This window comes from Triticum urartu, chromosome 3 (genome assembly GCF_003073215.2).
Source record: "Triticum urartu cultivar G1812 chromosome 3, Tu2.1, whole genome shotgun sequence".
In the NCBI taxonomy this organism is placed as follows: Eukaryota; Viridiplantae; Streptophyta; class Magnoliopsida; order Poales; family Poaceae; genus Triticum; species Triticum urartu.
The window spans coordinates 63318906-63339040 of NC_053024.1; the positions used below are offsets into that span (position 1 = coordinate 63318906).

Below are 20135 nucleotides of genomic sequence, written 5' to 3' on the forward strand. Positions count from 1 at the left end.
AAGATCACTACTGTCTGCAGTGCAACTGCTATTTAAATTGCAACGGGAGCGAGGCTGTCTTGTGTTTAGAAGATGACGATGATGAGTCGGCCCACCCTTGGCTATCAAGAGCAATCGGTGCGTGATCCACTGCAAAAGGTGTTGACGTATAATTGTATTGCTTAGTCTCTTCTATCAGATCGATTTTTTGATTGCATTGACTAGAGCATGCACTTCTACAAAAGGATTAAAGAGAATTGTCTAAAATCTACACTAATGACCGGTCAAAATGACCCTAAAAGGCATTTTAGGCGACAATTGACATTTGAATTACTCCAAGGCAGCTCGTTGAGTTTTTTTCTTGGCATGTCTCTGTCGGGTCACCGCTGTTAGGGCATCTCCAATTAGATCGCCAACAATTAAACCCAAAAAGACAGCCCCAAAACTTAGATATGCCAAAAAACGTGGGTATTTAGGAGGCTGGGCTCTACTCGATTCCTGGAATCTGAACCCAAAAGAAACATGTAGCTCAAACAAAAGATCTCACTACCATACCAAATGCTTTCTTTTATAAAAGGTGGTTGAAACCCCAGACTCTGCATCAAAAGATGCACATAGCCACATTTATTAAATAAGGATTATTCAACAAAGGCATAGCAAAAACACACGTCAAAAAATCCGAAGTCACCACTACACATCTACAAACTTGACAATGAGGATGCCATCCGACGCCCCACCATCTAGGACCAGGTCATCACCGAGCCGCCCGCATGGCGTACCGGCAGCACACATCCGGTCCAGCAGATCATAAGCGTGCATCATGCACACATTTCAGAAACCGCCACCGCATGACAAATGCAAGTTAAACGGGAACATTGCTTAATAAGTTCATTACAAAATCCTAAAAGTAATTCCTAAAAAAAGCCTAAAACTACAAATATAGAGGCCTCTTGTCTCTGCCACCCTTGGCCTCGTCGGAGGGACGACGATGACGTATGTGGCCGACACACCTCTCCCTTGTTGTTGTTCCCCCGATGCACCGGACGCACGTAGCTGATTCAAAAATGCTTGATTTTTTTAAAAAGAGCATATTCACACAACATCGGTCTATGGTTTCGCAAAATTTCAATTCAAAATTTGAACTATTGCTTGAGGTGCAAAAATCACAAAATTGACATTGAGTAGTACACAACATAAGTTGGGCTTTAAATTTGGCCTATTATCATATTGATGCTAAAAGTGTCATTTTTTATCACCCAATGTTTAAAATTTTGATTTGAGTTTTTGCGACAATATAGACCAATGTTATATCGATGTGCTACAATTTTTTTCCGGATTTTTTGAAGCAATTTTTAACACGCTACAACGTCCAATCCACATGAACCCCCAACGACGCTCTTGGGCCGGTCCACTGCTACCACTTTTTGTGTTCCTTTTTTTTTACATATTTGTTTGCGTTTTTCCTGTTTTTTCTTTTTAGTTTTCCTATGGTTTTTTCGTTCATATTTTCGTTATTTTTATTTTACCATTTATTTTCATGTGCGCATATTTTATTTTATTTCGATTATTAAATTTCATGGCTTAAAACATTTATGCACATATAAAAAATAAAAACATTTTTAAATTAGTTAACATTTGTTAAATTCGGAAACATTTTTAGAAAACCCGAAACATTTTTGGATTCACCAATAATTTTTTAGGTTCTAAAAACATATTTAAAATTTATGACCATTTTTAAACTCAGATTTTCTTCCAGAAAAGTATATGTTCCAGAAAAGTATATGAAAAAAATAATGTAAAACCAGACACAGTCTCAGCCGAGGCGCATCCCTTATACAAGCGGCTCTTAATTAACTTAGAGAACGGGAAAACGAGAAAGAGAACTGCCTATCAGCCAATGGCTCATCCCAGTTCAGCGCAGCAGCGCATTCGCTGACTATCCAGTGCGATGCACTAAACAGGAGAGCGTCTATACCTTGCTTGTCGCGGGACGTAAGTGGACGCTCGCCTACAACACTCCTTTAGCGGGTCTGCCAACGTTGGTCTTTCTAAAAAAAACATGTAGCACAAAGATATCTATACCCCTCGAAATCACTAATTAAGGAGTACTCGTTGCAAAGAACACTCAACCTGGGAGTTTTCCTTTTTTTCGTAGATCCGTTTATTCAAAATGTTTTATCTCTTAAACCGTACGTTGAAATCTCGAACCGTTTTCGGATTCCTCGCGTCGAGATATTTAAAACTAGATTCCATGTTGATAGGTTTTGACGAACTTTTTTTTTCACGAAAAAACCGGACGAAAAAAACCGGGCGAAAAAACTGAACCGGGAGCACGGTTTTTTCCTTTCCGAAAGAGGCACGCCCGTGCCTCTCGCGAAATCACAACCGTGCCTCTCGTGGAACCAAAACCGTGACTCTCGTGGAAGGAAAAAAACAGAAAACGCGTTGTTTTTTCGTTTTCGAGAGGCACGACCGTGACTCTCGCGAAAGCACAACCGTGCCTCTCGCGGAAGCAAAACCGTGACTCTCGTGAAAAAAAAAAAAAAAACGCGTATTTTTTTCACTTTCCGAGAGGCACGGCCGTGACTTTCGCGTAAGCATAACCATGCCTCTCGCGGAAGCAAAACCGTGACTCTCACGAAAGAAAAAAAACAGAAAACGCATTTTGTTTTTCCCTTTCCGAGAGGCACGGCCGTGACTCTCGCAAAAGCACAACCATGCCTCTCGCGGAAGAAAAACCGTGACTCTCGCAAAAGAAAAAAACAGAAAATGCGTTTTTTTCGTTTCTGAAAGGCACGGCCGTGACTCTCGATAAAGCACAACCGTGCCTCTCACGGAAGAAAAACCGTGACTTTTGCGGAAGGCAAAAAAACGCGTTTTTTCACGCAAAAAAAAATTTCCCGAATTTTTTTTTATCAAAAAGCTAAGAAAGACCGGGGGAAAACCAAAACGTCGAAACCCCCCGGAAAAAACCCGTTTAAAAAGCCGAAAATGCATGTGGAAAAATAAAAAAATAAAATCCGAAGGGAGCGTCCAGAGCGCGACACGTGGCGAATGGCTGAGAGCGCGTCAAGTGACGCTGATCGTTGCGAGGCTCCCGAAAGAGCGCTCGTTAACTAGTTGCTCCCTATACCCCTATATAATGACATTATTCTTGCTAACCGCCATGTTGGAAGTGAAAGCGGATGCCCAATATGCCATGGAGGGGCTGAAGATATTAAACATCTTCTTTTCGGCTGCGTCCATGCGAAGGAGTTATGGAGAAACTTGGGAATATTGGACACGGTTGAACAAGCTATGGAAGGGCAGCGATCAGGATCGGTGGCCCTAGAAAATTTGCTGTTGATGGACGATCGCTCGCTTGCTCTTAAGCCAGGCTTAGATGTTAAACAAGTCATTGATGTGGGGGGAAGGATCCGCCGTGAGATAACACACAACGGGTCACCTCCATTAATCTCCAGATGGGCTATGTCGGTTATGGCAATTGCTAACAATTTTCATGAAGCAAATCAAAAATCCCAAGATCCCCAGATACAGAGATGGACGAAACCGGAACCGAAGTTTGTCAAGGTGAATGTTGATGCAGCGTTCTTTGAGAATGAGAGGGCAGGGGCAACAGCTGCAGTAATCAGAGATGACAAGGGGAAGTTCTTGGCAGCCCAATGCACCTTTTTACCGCATGCTATGGACGTGGTATCCTCTGAAGCTCAAGCGATGAGGGATGGACTTGTATTGGCAAATTTCCTGGGCTTCCCTGGAGTTGAAGCTGAATCAGACTCTACAACGCTGATTGAACAATGCTCAGGTCAAAACAGATGGTGGGATGTTGCGGCAGTCTTTTTCGCCGAGTGTGTGGATGTGGCATCGATGATTGGGAAGGTTAAATTCAGGCATTGTGGTCGTGAAACGAACCAGGCAGCTCGTGTGCTAGCAAATTATTGTTATTGTAATAAGCTTAGTAGGAGTTGGACTAACGATCCTCCTGATTGTGTGATACCCAAACTTCTGGATGATGTAATCCCGTTTTAATTCATAATAAAGCTAGCCATGATGGCCTTCCCTCAAAAAAACTTTGAAAGATGGTTATTGGATGAAGCCAATCTGATAGTGTAGAGATGACAAATTCGAGCACTACTAGCCGTTGGATATCATCTATATTTCACCAGATTTTGCCATATGTACAATCTAGAAGACTTCATGATTGAAATTAAGCATAAATGCACAAACTCAAAACACAAGCACTCCTCCTTTGTTTTAGAATCTTCCGTATCATAATTGCCTAAAACAATTTCTACATAAATTGCCATTATTTGTTTATACTTTATGCTTTACAACGCACAATTCTATGAATCTTAAATAAATTAGCTTTATTATAAAAACTAATTGATTTTGAATGAGATGAACTATAAGAATTAAACGAACATCTACATCATGCATATATGACTCAAAACTATATGCTATAATGTGGTATTTATTCATAATTTGGTTGCCAAATCTCATGCGTGCAATGCACGTGTACCTTACTAGTATAGCATTGGTTTTCTCTAGCAACTGTACCATAGATTTTCTTTTTCTTTTTCTTTTTGAAATATTATATTTTCAAAATATAATTTACTTTACTTATAGAAGAATTAAAATATTTATCACCCATTAAAAAATGTTCATGAAATGTAAACAATTGTTCACGCATTATTTTTAAAAACATTTCCACACAATTAATAATGTTCATGACACTGTAAATATTTTTCATGACATTTTTTAAGTGTTCATTGAAATTTAAATTTTGTCCGGGTAAATTGTAAGAATGCGTGGACTATTCAAAAATTGGTTCACGAATTTTGAAATATTAATGCATCACAAAAATATGTGTCATGACATTTTTTAAGTGTTCATGAAATGTAAAAAAACGCAACTTTATAAATTTTTCATAACATATAAAAAATATCAGTGTGCTATAAAAACTCTTCACCTTTATGTAATTTTAAAAAATGTTCACAACTATTAGAAATATTCGTACATATAAAATATCTACATGGAAATATAAAAAATGGTTCGCTTATTTGTTTTAAAAATGTAGATTTTTAACACAGTACAGACGCAAACGCTCATATAAACACGCATACACTCATCTTTATGAACGCACACATGCACACCCTACCCCTATGAATATCTCCGAGATACTGAGCCGGCATACATCGTCTTGAGATTTTACAAAGTCACGGTAGATGAAAAATGTTCACACACTAAGCATGTGGACTGAAAACTTCATGAATTTGAATAAGGAAAAAAAGGAAAAATTGAAAACAGAAAAAGAAAAAAGGTAGAGAAACAGGAAGAAACTCCTGCTCCGGAAGCTTCTTGAAACCGCCCAAAACAGAGAAGAACGTTTATAAAATCAGAGCTCTGGGCTACTCCGAATAGAACGCCTCTGAAAGTGGAGAGGTCCTTCCAACTTCTATCTTGCTGTAGTAAGCGAGATATAGCCCTTATAGTAAGTGAATATGTTTTCTCTAAAAAGAGGGAGCTATCCGCATTAAGCGTGATTTTTTCCAGTCTACTTTTTTTTGAGAAACATCTATAATTTTGTTCATACGCATAACAATTACATGTACATTGATTTAAACCTAAGATCCAAGAAAATACAAACTCTTACGACTAAGAATTACAAGAAAATATCTTGGAAACACTTTCTTCACGGCGTCAAATCTCTATTTGAAAAAATACTCCAAAGTCTTCGGTTAAGACGCTGGAATTGGACTGGAGCAACAATGTTGTCACTCTTTCACCCGCGCAAACATTACTAGTAATGATTTTTGAAAGTGCCTTGAGTTGCCAATCCAAAGAAATGGGAAGCCTTGATCGATGAACATACTTGGACCGGGAATGATCCCCTAGAAGTGCAGGCCGTTGAATCACTATATCTTCATCATGTTGTCCATGAAAGATTCACCTCCACAAAGAATCAGACTAACAAAAAAGGCTTGACAAAGCAACATAAACTCATCAGATCTGAATAATCAGATATGAGAGGACAGAAAATTCTCTAATCTCATGACACCATCAAAAAAAAAACTATTATCATAAAACTAAAATGGATACTAGACGATGGCGAAGAACATAAAAGTCTTGAACATCTGAGGTCCCCCATCTTTCAGCGCTAAGATTGTAGCCGGATGCGAGGAGACCTAAATTTATCTCTACTATTAAAAAAGGATCTGCAGTCGTCGTGATGGTTCCACCTTCTCACGTACGCAAGCCCTCCCCGTCCCTAACTCGGCCCACGAACGAGATCCATCGCCTCCTTCGATCCATCCCCTGTCCGTCCCTCTCGCACTTCCTCTGTCGAAAACTGAAAAAAAAGCAGCCGCGTCCCATGCCCCGTCTTCGCCCAACCGCCTCGATCCCCTAGGACACACGGACAACGCTACATCTACGGACGTTTTGCACGGGAGTGAGGTTACGGGATGAGCTGTCAATATGTGATTAGAAAATCAAAAGAAGAGGGGGCCACCACTAGAAATCAGGGGTATACCTGGCCAGACCTCGGGCCGGGCCGGGCTTCGGGCCGGGCCTAGCCAAGCCCGACACAAAAAACCCAGGCCCGAGCCCGGCCCGACCCGGCCGTCGGGCCTGTTTTCTGGGCCCGAGCCCGGCCCGAACACATAAAAGACCGTCGGGCTTCGGGCCAGCCCGGCCCGTCCTTCAGGAAAATGCGAAAATGCCGGGCCCGGGCCCGGCCCGGCCTTCGGGCTCAAAATCTAGGCCCGAGCCCGGCCCGGGAGCGGCGTCGGGCCGGGCCGGGTCGGGCTTTTTCGGACCGGGTCGGGCCGGGCCGTTCGGGCTGGACTGCCCATGGCCCGGACTAATCGGGGGGAGATAATTTGTGGGGAAACGAGTCCGTAAGTAAAATCCGCAGATGCCACCCGTAAGAGCATGGTTAATAGCTGAGCCCCCTGCCGGCTCTATACGGAAGCCATGTCACTTTTAGCCTTCACAAAAAAAGTCTCATATAGTAAACTGACTGTAAGTATTGGCTGTAGTGATTAATGTTGCATGCATGGAAGAGAAAAAACTGCAACTGATTGGAGCGGAGGATGCAGCCCCCCTTGCATGCAGTACTTTTTCTTGGGTATGGTGTTATAGCCGGGCTGTAATTGAAGCGCCGGCTGTCCTCTCTCTCCTTCATTCTCTCTCATCCACGTGAGATTTTGCTGACATGGAACGGCTTAGAGCCTGCTGAGTAGGACCTATTATACTTGCTCTAGGTCTAGCATTTTTTAGGACACACCCACGATCTCCCCTCCCGTCTCCCCATCCGGTCACGCAGGGAAGCCCTGCCCTTGTCCCATCCGCCCCGTCCCCCATCCATCTCTTCCCCATTCCCTCTTATCCTCTTGAACCTCCTACATGGCCCTCATGGCCTCATGGGCGCCGCCTCTGACCACCGCATCCCCGCCTTAGTGGACGCCTCCTCCCCGTCGCCGAAGCAGGAGAAGCCCACAAACTCGCACGGCTACGGCGGCCCTAGAGGACCACACCGCCACTATGGCTCCTCCCGCGTTGAGATCGGATGGGCAGACGCTTGCCTGCACTGCCGCTGAGGGAAGAGGGACTTCTTAGTCCCAACGTTGAGGAGTTTCTCGCCACCGTTGAGGAGTTTCTCGCCATTGGCTACACGCATCCGCCACGACGGCCCAAGAAGTTGTCGCGTTATCTGCAGAAGCAGATCGATGTAAGCATCGCTGCGCGGAGCCTCACATGTGCTGGCTGAGCTTTTGGGTCGTGTGGTGTTTAATTCTGCTTGTTTGTTTGGAACTACAGGTGTTGTGTCGGGAATCACATCTTTTCCTTTGGTCATTGATTTAACCAAGTTGATTCTGCACATTGGGTTGTGGTGTTTAATTCTGCTTGTTTCTGAGTTGATTCTGCACATGGATAAATACTTTGGTAGTGTACAATACAAAAATATGTGGTAGCCACCCTCCCTGCGAATCTATTCTAATCTTTCTCAAGTTTGCGTACTTAATAGATCCATTGGAGGATTAATGGTCTGGCTGCGCAAGGAGCGTCAATTGGTACAGGCAAAGAGGTATTGGGCAAGAGATAAGCTATACAGTCACACACACTAATATTTATACTATGGAGAATGACATCTTGAGGAGGAATAGTGCCAGTGCTTGCCTTGGTTTCTGTACTTCTTAGGCTGAAGCTGAAGCAAGCCTCCCATGACCAACATCGGATTATATATTTCCAGACGTATACATCCGTACATCACAGGAGAGGAGAGTAAAGACAACAGAGAAGCAAACACATGGCCGATGCTGCTGCATGTGAAGCTCAACAGAGAAGATGGAAGAGGGCGAGCACCAAAAACGATTTTTTTTGTCCACATGGATATCTTGAATTTTGATATATATGATTGCTTGGATCTGTAGCTCCCAAATGATAGTGATATACCTCTCTAAAACATTGCAATTAGCTGTGTTTTTTCGTATTTGCCGATGGCAATTTCTTGACCTGGTAAATCCATATAGCTTCAGAGCGGATGGGAAAGTCAAGGCATTTTCATCTGTATATGATTAATTGTCTTTCCTATAGAGAAATGAAATGCAGTTGACCTATTTTTTTAGAATGACTCCTGTTGGTGGGTGTTGTGTGTTAATTTCATATAATCCTTTTCAATATCAATATTTGAAATGTTAAACACAACGCGTTTGTTAATATCCATAATCAGCCCATTGTGATTGTGCTTGCATAACTGTTTGTCAGCAGATATGTTCTGTTATGATTTGTTCGTAATAATTTCTTGAGGATAACAATCTAGGTGGAAGCTATGATACAGCCTAGGTGGTAAAAATGGCCGTCATTTATAATTGTGAAAACACCTAATCAACGATGATTAAAAAAACTGCAAACTAATTTTCCACACATCCAAATGGCATAATAAACTTTCTGTCTCGATAACAAATCCCTAATTACCATATTTAGCTAAAACAATATGTCTTTACCCCAGAAGTCTCAACCAAGCATATCATTCGTTTCGTTGTTGTTGGTGCTTTGGACAAATGATCTCTACAGTGCCAGACCCTTAGATGGAGATTATGTTTACTATATTCTGGGACTAAAGATTTATGTTAGGGTTTGTTGACCATTCGTACAAAAGTCATCAGAACTAAAGAAAAAAAAAGATCAGGTATGCAAAAACAATATCATGAATGAGGTAGATAGGAAACACACGCGAGAAAGGACGGTGAACACAAGGGACCGAAGAACCTCATACTGGTCGAAATTAAAGAGAGCATCTTAGGACGACAAGAGAATAAGTATATCATTTATTTGTGCACAAGTTTTTTTTTATGAAATCTTTCTTTGTCCGTGGCAACGCACGGGCATTCGACTAGTATCAGATGATGGCAGCGGCGGCGCGAGAAACCCATATGCGAAGCGCGGCTGGGTCGAGGATGAGCCCAACTTTGAGTCTACTATAAGCGTGAATAGAAATAGCTCAATTAACACACTGCTTAGCCTAGCCTAGCCCAGCCCAAGCCGGAAAAAATCCGGAAACTCCTGGGCTGGATTTCCACTAGCCCAACACCCCCGGGCTGCCGCACTCACCAACTTTTCCTTTGCTGGTTTGTTCTCTTGCGCTTTCCCGAAAGGAGGAAAGGGGGAGAAAAAAATCGCACCCAAATCCTTCGAGCAGAACCAAATCCGTCACGACTCCACGAGCGCTCGAGCAGGGCAACACAGATTCGCGCAGCCCACCTCGTCGAGCATTCCCCATCAGATCGGATCGAATCCGGCGGCGGTGATGGCGGCGGAGAAGCTGGCCCCGGCGAAGGTGCTCTACTGCGGCGTGTGCGGCCTCCCCGCGGAGTACTGCGAGTTCGGCCCCGACTTCGAGCGCTGCAAGCCGTGGCTCCGCGCCCACGCGCCCGGCGTCTACCCCGACGAGCTCGTGGCCTCCTCCTCCGGTTCGCCCCCATGACCTACCTAGCCTTCTCGCTTGTTATCCCCCGCTTCGTTTACGCCTACCCTGTGTCGGTCTCGCTCTCTAATGCCGCGTGTGGTGGTTCGTTTGATATGTGAAGGCGGCGATGATAAGGACGTCGGCAAGGTCGGCGAGCGCCTCCAGGGCGTCAGCATCTCCACCGCCGACGGCTCCACAAGCGCAGGTTTGCATGAGCTCCTGCCTTGTCTAAACCTAAAACTAGGGAACGCTCGGTCAAATTGATGTGCTGTGTTTGCAGGGGGTGCTTCGGCATCTTCTAAGACTGAAGAGGTGAAACGACTGCCCGGTGGCAAGCTCAAGAAAAAGGTTGCTTCCCTTTGCACACTTTACACAGTTCAGTTTCTAGATGTTTGACTTCAACCCTAGATGCTAGTCTGAGATTGAGGATTTGTTATTCTGGTTTGAGTTCGGGCCAATGTAGAATGTCTGTCATGCAATGTTTCGAATGCCAATGTCCCTTTTTATGTGTAGGACAAGCAAGAGGTTATTATTGAGAAGATTGTCCGCAACAAGCGCAAGTGTGTCACTGTGGTGAAAGGCCTGGATTTGTTTGGTGAGTGGTACACTTAACTGTTTGCAGCTAGTGAAGTAAAAAAGATTGGAGATGAATATATTTTGAACTCTGTGGAAGAGGTTGTTCTGTAGATGCTAGATCCAGACTTGAGCTGAACCTGCCTTAAAGTTTGATGATACTATATGTTTGCTATTAAGGTTGGACATAATTTAATAGATCGTGTTTGTTTCCTGAACATTTAGGTGTAAAGCTGAGTGATGCTTCAAAGAAGCTTGGAAAGAAGTTTGCTACTGGAGCTTCGGTTGTCAAGGTAATCAGTTATCTGTGGAACTACTCCCTCCGTCCCATAATGTAGTGTCATAAAACGTCTTACATTATGGGACGGAGCAGTATGAAGGCTTTTAGTGTTTCATTTAGGCCTTGTCTAATTCTCTCTTTGTGTTCCCCAGGGCCCAACTGAGAAGGAGCAAATCGATGTCCAAGGAGACATATCATATGATGTTGTGGACTTCATTACAGCTACATGGCCTGATGTAATTTGTCCATCTCTGCATCTTATTATGGTCTACATGTCATGTATGCTTTCATCGTTGTTAGCATTCTGATCAACTTGACAATTCATTCGGTTTCACATCACGTGGAAGACTGATGTTATCTTTGCGGTAATGATTTAAGGAAATACAAATCAGTAATCTCCTTCCAGACCAAGAAAGTGAAACTATGAAAGTCAAGGAATACTTAGTTATTACTTCCTGCTTCGTGTATATATAATAGGAATGGAGAGCAACTGTAGCTTTGTGGAGATCTGGCATTCAGTTGGTGCTTACATGGATAATAGATCATTGGGTTAGCTCAATGGTGTTTTGAGCATTTGATATTTGCTTAGAAGGTTATGTAGTAAAATTGTGGAATCAATCTCCTATGGTTTACCTTCTGTACTTTACAAACAACCTCATCAATCCTTCATCAATTGCTGATATAGGTTCCATTTTAATGAAATATGTTTCGTAATACTGTGGCTATTCTGGATCTCAAACCAGGATTCATTCTACTTTAGACTAATAGGTAGCACAATCTGATGTTATGTTTTTGCGGCTGAACACTGATAGAACAACTAATTTAGTTCACCAGTTATTGACCTATCACCATAATCTGATTAAAGTTAGCAAGACTCGTTTTGTTCACGTTGGTTACTCCTTGCTTTTCTGTCTTTCAGGTTCCTGAATCCGCCGTATATTTCATAGAAGATGGAAGGAAGGTTGCTGCTGCTTGATTGCATATGGTTTACAAGGCAATACACCAGTGGAGCTACAAATATGATAGAAATATAAGGCAAGAGATGGCCGTTAAGGCATGCCTGTCAAATGGGTTCTTTATCCTTACTCCCAAGACACAACTCGCTCCATTTTGACTTGTGGGTCAGTTCACAAGTGGTGTTTTAATTACTGCTGGCATGTCGCCTTCGTGTATCATCTTTTATTTGATAGCCGAGTTCCTCCTGCAGGCAAGTATGACATCCATATGTGGTTTATATATGTTTAATGTGCTTTTGAATCCTAGTTTCAGAACAATTCAGTACCAACTATCTGTGGACCTGCAGAGATAAGTGCAGATTAGTAGTGCCCCAGTCTCCTGTGCGTTCATAGGAACAGTCTGGTGTTTTGTGTTACTTTGTATTGCATCCAGCAAGTTATAACCTACTTTTAGGGAGATAGATCGTTGTCGGTGTGCACCATTGGTATTTTGTCATCATTTTGTTGCAGAGTCCTGTGTGAAGCCCATTATTATAAAAAAGAAGCAAGATAGATCTGGATGATGCATCATGAATTAGTGTGGCCATGTAATTATTATAAAAGTATTTCCGATAAATTGCCATGATCATTAAACTTGTTCACAGAACTTGTTGCTGTGGTCCCTAGCTGATTTGTTCTTTAATTTAGAGTTGGTCTTTTTTTTTTGCTTATATATACTGGGGCCTCACGCAAGGTTCGTCTGAAGGAGACATTATATCACGCCCTGGCACTATTGTAGGCTGACACCGTACACAATCTTCACTTTTCATCAGGATTGTCTATCTTATAAAATTAGACCAAAAAACAAATACCCTCCGTTCACAAATATAAGATCTTCCAACTTTTTGTGAATCGGATGTGTGTCCGTTTAATGTGTTTGTTCTCTAATTTCAGTCCGTATGTAGTTCATATTGAAATATCCAAAACATATCATATTTGTGAACGGAGGGAGTATCTTATATTATGGGTTGACTGAATTCACTCACCTCATTCATCTAGAATCCACCAGACCCCCTAAAAAAATTAGAATCCACCAAACCCCTTCAATTTGAAGAGAAAAAAGAAGTATACTCCATCTCGCAACGGTGCTACTTTGTTGAGTTTTCCCTAAGAGTGTTGCAGGTGCATTGGTTGTCATATACTCCTATATATGTAGTCCTACTAATACAAAAAGACAGCGAGGAAAGACTGGAGAGAGAGATCTTAACAAGGAGGCACAAGATGCCAGAAGGAAGAAAGGGGGGAGACGTCCCCTTGTTTTCTTCCGAACTTGGAGCCACGTGATCTGCGCGGTTGGATATAGAGTACATATATCACGCCTCCCTCGCTGGACACCGTGATCCATCTCGGCACGACAGGATGGTGGTGTACACTACCGCCATCAACAAATGCAAAGCTCATTCCTACGTGAGTGATCCCTTGTCGGTGCCACCCTGCCTTCCTGCCGCGGATTACTCCAGCCATCCCGGCTCCCGGCCGAAAATGATGCCTGCTCTGGACATGTTCCGCTCCAGGCTCCGGCCAAGGAGTTGACAATAGTTTGTTTGTTATTTATACACGTGAATACAAGTTGTGATCTCAATTTTTTAATACCACCCACCAGCCATATATAGGTAGGCGGCGTCGGTGGTAAGTTTCATAATACCTTCCATCTCCACCACCACGACCCCAATATGTTCTAGACATATTTTTATAAGGAAAATATATTGATATCGAAAAAATATAAGTATACCGACTTTTCAAAAAAAAAACTATATCAGTATACCTTCCACCTCCACCAGCACAACCTCAAAAGCTACTCAAGATATCGAGGATGCACACGTCCAAATTCCCCTCTACGAATTCCCCCTCCGAAATTACTCCATCAAGATTGAAGAATTGCTGCCCGCCAAAACAAACCGACCCAACAAGAAAATGTATGCGCTTTACAAAGCGCTCATCCCTTGCTTGCTGCTTCATGTTTCTTTCTATTCTATCACAATCCATTTCGGGATAGGCGGTTACAAAAGAAGAAGATAAGTTATCAACAAAACAACTTCATCAAACAACATCAACCATCAATAATGGCATCACCTGGTAACACGATAGGTGCTACAACAACAATGCCTTCTGGAAGGGAATGACTCAAGACCGTTGTCGTTACTGTACCCAACCACTGAGGTCAAATCATGGGCTTTTACTCCGAAGAATAGTTTGAATAAACTCCCTGTAATATCTTCAATAAGGTAACACTGCGTGATCGTCGCCAGGGAACGACGCACGAGTGTCGTCGTCGTTGGACCCAACAACTGAGGTCAAATCATGGGTTTTCACCCTAGGGGTAGTCCGAGTAAACTTCATGTAATGCCTTTCACAAGGGAACTTTGCATGATCGTCGCAATTGCCAGATTCAACAAATGAAAGGTCGGACCAAGAGTTTTGAGGCCTAGAACTCAATCCCATGCACTCAAAGAGCACCGCCTAGCCAACGTCGCCTTGGGTTGCCACCATGTCGATCTATCATTGCACAACCCACGCAAAGCACGGTCATGACATGGACATAGCCACACAAATAAAACCATGTTCGTGCAACGCATGTTCTCAAGTAGTTCGTAGGGACGCCCGCCATCTCCATCGATCCCATGCCGCCGAGAGCCCTGATCGCCAACGCAAGCCAATTTAGGCCAGTCACATGGGGCACCTACGACAAGAGCAGAACCCACACATCAAGCGGAAGTTGACTTGCCAGATATGTTGTCCAAAAGGATATCTTGGCCCATGTCAAGCACTCCAAACCTCAGCGTCGAGCGGAGAAATCCAATCACTAGAGTGCGCTTCTAGGAACCTTCCATACTAAGGGTAAAACCCGAAGAACTTGCGCCTCGTAAAAACGGCCAGCTACATGAGGCCGCGTTGCAAGGAGCCAAATAACCAATGCGTGTGCAACTGCGCCAGTCCGCAGATGCCTCCACACAGGGACCAGAAAGATGTGGTGTCATCGCCACCACCGGTAAACATGAACCAAAAAATTTCACCGTCGTTGGGAATCAAGGATTGGAATGCCTCCACCACAAATCAATGCCATTGTCTTTGATGTCACGATCGGACGCCGCGCTCGCATTGCCCTTTTAGCTGTTACAACATGGCCATCACCTAGCTGTCATGGGGCCACCATACCGCCATTTGATTTCTGCTGACACAGGCGCCGTCTAGAGCAACAACAATGCTCTAGCTGTGAGGAATTCTGAAGTAGCACATGGAGATGATTAAGCCATCACCATCCGCCAGACGGGCTTTTCTCGACGTCTTCCTCCGACGGCAGGAGGTGGATGGGGAGAGGAGACAGGGGTGACGGCTAAGGTTTTGCCCGTCGCTCTTTGGAAGCGAATGGATATGTACATAGATGGTGATAGCTAACTTACCCTAGGTGTTGGGGACATTACTACTGGACGTAAACCGGACAGGGGTAACCGGATTAACCTCATGAAGATTAGAAGTCCATGAAGACATAAGAATGGCACTTTATGAAGGCCCAAGGCCCAGAGGCGAGTTAAGGCCTGTAGATGTAAACCGACCTTGTTATGTAGCTTGCATTGTAAGATAGGAAGGATAGAGACCGAACCGGACACGTTTATGATCCGGCTTCGGGACTCTGTAAACCGGCGGGCGTAAACCTATGTATATAAAGGGACGACCCGGCAGCGGTTCAGGGATGACAGACAACAACTCGAGAGCCAGACAAAGCGGATTCGCTCCCTGGCCTTCGAAACCCTAGCAATACCAACCACAACTAGACGTAGGCTTTTACCTTCATCGAAGGGGCCGAACTAGTATAAACCTCACGTGTTCCCTTGTCTGGTTTAACCCCTTTAAGCTAACCCGTTGCGATGGCTCCACAACTAAGTCCTTTCACAAGGACATCTGCCGTGACAAACCCACGACAGTTGGCGCCAACCGTGGGGCTATCGCACGATGGTTTCGAGTTCTTGAAGGGCAGCTTTGATGGACTCAAGGGATACGCTGTGAGCCGGATGACGAAGAGTCGTCACGGCAAGCTCTACATTGACAATGCAAGATGGGGTCCCGAGGCCGATTCAATCGAATACGGGTACCGGGTCCCCTTTGGTGGGATTCACGTCTTCATCGGCAACATTGGCGAACCGGCCCCTGAGCCGGACATCTGCACCGACATCATCGAGACGGCTCAGCGTGCAAGCCCTTTGCCGGTTCAGCCCGTGGCGAAGCATGTTTTCGTAGGCGTCATCCATGGAGCAGAATACAAAGACGGACCGGCGTCCGATGGAGAAACCGTTGTCTGTTCCAACGACGAGTCTTCTAGAGAGACCGAATCGCTCTATCAGTTGCAGGATGGCCGGATTAGTGGAGGATCCGAGGGCAACAATATTCCGGACTTCCCTGATCTGCCAAACCGGGCCGCTATCTTTATGGCCGGTACACAGTCGGCGCCTCATTCATCAGCTGCCACAACAATACTCTCCGGTTCAACAACGGTTACGCCGGCAGGAGTAGGAAGCTCTGCACCGCCTCCGGCTCAAGTCCTGTCTGACTTGTTCGACGCTTTGGCAACGTTGATGGCCGCAGAGGTGGATGCAGCAGCCCGGGATCAGCACAACACGGAGATTGCAAAGGTAAAGGATCAGATAGCTCAGGCTAAAGCGGATCTAGCGGCAGAGAACGCTAGGATGGCTACAGAACGGGGTGAGTTGGAAGCTCAGGCCTACCGGATTAGTCTCGATCAGAACGCTTCCGAAGAAGTCATTGAAGGAAATATGCCCTAGAGGCAATAATAAAGTTATTATTTATTTCCTTATATCATGATAAATGTTTATTATTCATGCTAGAATTGTATTATCCAGAAACATAATACTTGTGTGAATACATAGACAAACTAAAAATCACTAGTATGCCTCTACTTGACTAGCTCGTTAATCGAAGATGGTTATGTTTCCTAACCATAGACAGAGTTGTTATTTGATTAACGGGATCACATCATTAGGAGAATGATGTGATTGACATGACCCATTCCATTAGCTTAGCACCCGATCATTTAGTATGTTGCTATTGCTTTCTTCATGACTTATACATGTTCCTATGACTATGAGATTATGCAACTCCCGTTTGCCGGAGGAACACTTGTGTGCTACCAAACGTCACAACATAACTGGGTGATTATAAAGGTGCTCTACAGGTGTCTCCAAAGGTACATGTTGGGTTGGCGTATTTCGAGATTAGGATTTGTCACTCCGATTGTCGGAGAGGTATCTCTGGGCCCTCTCGGTAATGCACATCACATAAGCCTTGCAAGCATTGCAACTAATGAGTTAGTTGCGAGATGATGTATTACAAACGAGTAAAGAGACTTGCCGGTAACGAGATTGAACTAGGTATTGAGATACCGAACGATCGAATCTCGGGCAAGTAACATACCGATGACAAAGGGAACAACGTATGTTGTTATGCGGTCTGACCGATAAAGATCTTCGTAGAATATGTAGGAGCCAATATGAGCATCCAGGTTCCGCTATTGGTTATTGACCGGAGACTGTCTCGGTCATGTCTACATTGTTCTCGAACCCGTAGGGTCCGCACGCTTAAGGTTTCGATGACAGTTATATTATGAGTTCATGTGTTTTGATGTACCGAAGGAGTTCGGAGTCCCGGATGAGATCCGGGACATGACGAGGAGTCTCGAAATGGTCGAGACGTAAAGATTGATATATTGGACGACTATATTCGGACATCGGAAAAGGTTCCGAGTGATTCGGGTATTTTTCGGAAGTACCGGGTAGTTACGGGAGAAGCAATGGGCCTTGATGGGCTTTAGTGGGAAGAGGAGAAAGGGCCAAGGGGCTGCTGCGCCCCCCCTCCCCTCTAGGCCGAATTGTACTAGGGAAAAGGGGGCCGGCCACCTTTCCTTCTCCTCCACTTCCTTCTCCCTTCCTCCCCTCTTGGTGGACTCCTACTAGGACTTGGAGTCCTAGTTAGGACTCCACATCCTGGCCGCACCTATTGCCTTGGCCGGCCTCCTCCTCCTCCATCCTTATATACTGAGCAAGGGCACCCCATGACACAGTTGATCCATGTGATCTTTTCCTTAGCCATGTGCGCGCCCCAGCCACCATAGTCCTCGATAATATTGTAGCGGTGCTTAGGGAAGCCCTGCAGCAGTAGTACATCAAGATCGTCACCGCGCCGTCGTGCTGACGGAACTCTTCCCCGACACTTTGCTGGATCGGAGTCCGGGGATCGTCATCGAGCTGAACGTGTGCTAGAACTCGGAGGTGCCGTAGTTTCGGTGCTTGATCGGTCGGGCCGTGAAGACGTACGACTACATCAACCAAACGCTTCCGTTGTCGATCTACAAGGGTACGTAGATCACACTCTCCCCTCGTTGCTATGCATCACCATGATCTTGCGTGTGCGTAGGATTTTGAAATTACTACGTTCCCCAATCAGTGGCATCCGAGCCTAGGTTTTATTGTGTTGATGTTATATGCACGAGTAGAACACAAGTGAGTTGTGGGCGATATAAGTCATACTGCTTACCAGCATGTCATACTTTGGTTCGGCGGTATTGTTGGACGAAGCGGCCCGGACCGACATTACGCGTACGCTTACGCGAGACCGGTTCTCCCGACGTGCTTTGCACATAGGTGGCTTGGCGGGTGACAGTTTCTCCAACTTTAGTTGAACCGAGTGTGGCTACGCCCGGTCCTTGCGAAGGTTAAAACAGCACCAACTTGACAAACTATCGTTGTGGTTTTGATGCGTAGGTGAGATTGGTTCTTGCTTAAGCCCGTAGCAGCCACGTAAAACTTGCAACAACAAAGTAGAGGACGTCTAACTTGTTTTTGCAGGGCATGTTGTGATGTGATATGGTCAAGACATGATGCTAAATTTTATTGTATGAGATGATCATGTTTTGTGACCGAGTTATCGGCAACCGTCAGGAGCCATATGGTTGTCGCTTTATTGTATGCAATGCAATCGCGCTGTAATGCTTTACTTTATCACTAAGCGGTGCGATAGTCGTGGAAGCATAAGATTGGCGAGACGACAACGATGCTACGATGGTGAATCAAGGTGTCGCGCCGGTGACGATGGTGATCATGACGTGGCTTCGGAGATGGAGATCACAAGTCACAAGATGATGATGGCCATATCATATCACTTATATTTGATTGCATGTGATGTTTATCTTTTATGCATCTTATCTTGCTTTGATTGACGGTAGCATTATAAGATGATCTCTCACTAATTATCAAGAATGTGTTCTCCCTGAGTATGCACCGTTGCGAAAGTTCTTCGTGCTGAGACACCACGTGATGATCGGGTGTGATAGGCTCTACGTTCAAATACAACGGGTGCAAAACAGTTGCACACGCGGAATACTCAGGTTATACTTGACGAGCCAAGCATATACAGATATGGCCTCGGAACACGGAGACCGAAAGGTCGAGCGTGAATCATATAGTAGATATGATCAACATAGTGATGTTCACCAATGAAACTACTCCATCTCACGTGATGATCGGACATGGTTTAGTTGATTTGGATCACGTGATCACTTAGAGGATTAGAGGGATGTCTATCTAAGTGGGAGTTCTTAAGTAATATGATTAATTGAACTTTAAATTTATCATGAACTTAGTCCTGGTAGTATTTTGCAAATTATGTTGTAGATCAATAGCTCGCGTTGTTGCTTCCCTGTGTTTATTTTGATATGTTCCTAGAGAAAATTGTGTTGAAAGATGTTAGTAGCAATGATGCGGATTGGATCCGTGATCTGAGGTTTATCCTCATTGCTGCACAGAATAATTATGTCCTTGATGCACCGCTAGGTGACAGACCTATTGCAGGAGCAGATGTAGACGTTATGAACGTTTGGCTGGCTCAATATGATGGCTACTTGATAGTTTAGTGCACCATGCTTAACGGCTTAGAATCAGGACTTCAAAGACGTTTTTGAACGTCATGGACCATATGAGATGTTCCAGGAGTTGAAGTTAATATTTCAAGCAAATACCCGAGTTGAGAGATATGAAGTCTCCAACAAGTTCTATAGCTAAAAGATGGAGGAGAATCGCTCAACTAGTGAGCATGTGCTCAGATTGTCTGAGTACTACAGTCGCTTGAATCAAGTGGGAGTTAATCTTCCAGATAAGATAGTGATTGACAGAATTCTCTAGTCACCATCACCAAGTTAGTAGAACTTCGTGATGAACTATGATATGCAAGGGATAACGGAAACGATTCCCAAGCTCTTCGTAATGCGGAAATTGACGAAGGTAGAAATCGAGAAAAACATCAAGTGTTGATGGTAGACAAGACCACTAGT

At 44.3% G+C, this 20135-nt stretch overlaps 1 protein-coding gene and 1 long non-coding RNA gene across 2 annotated transcripts; both read left to right on the plus strand.

The window, feature by feature from the left end:
- The first annotated feature begins 7277 nt into the window (after positions 1 to 7277).
- LOC125542887 lies at positions 7278 to 8611 on the plus strand. Its single transcript, XR_007298160.1, has 2 exons — positions 7278 to 7711; positions 7801 to 8611. It is a non-coding gene; the product is annotated as an uncharacterized LOC125542887 (long non-coding RNA).
- A 1017-nt stretch (positions 8612 to 9628) lies between these two features.
- LOC125542888 (translation machinery-associated protein 22) lies at positions 9629 to 12219 on the plus strand. Its single transcript, XM_048706109.1, has 7 exons — positions 9629 to 9953; positions 10071 to 10154; positions 10230 to 10297; positions 10463 to 10544; positions 10748 to 10815; positions 10955 to 11038; positions 11722 to 12219. Exons 1-7 carry the CDS (start codon positions 9791 to 9793, stop codon positions 11776 to 11778), a joined length of 606 nt encoding a protein of 201 aa, XP_048562066.1. The 5' UTR covers positions 9629 to 9790; the 3' UTR covers positions 11779 to 12219.
- Positions 12220 to 20135: the final 7916 nt, after the last annotated feature.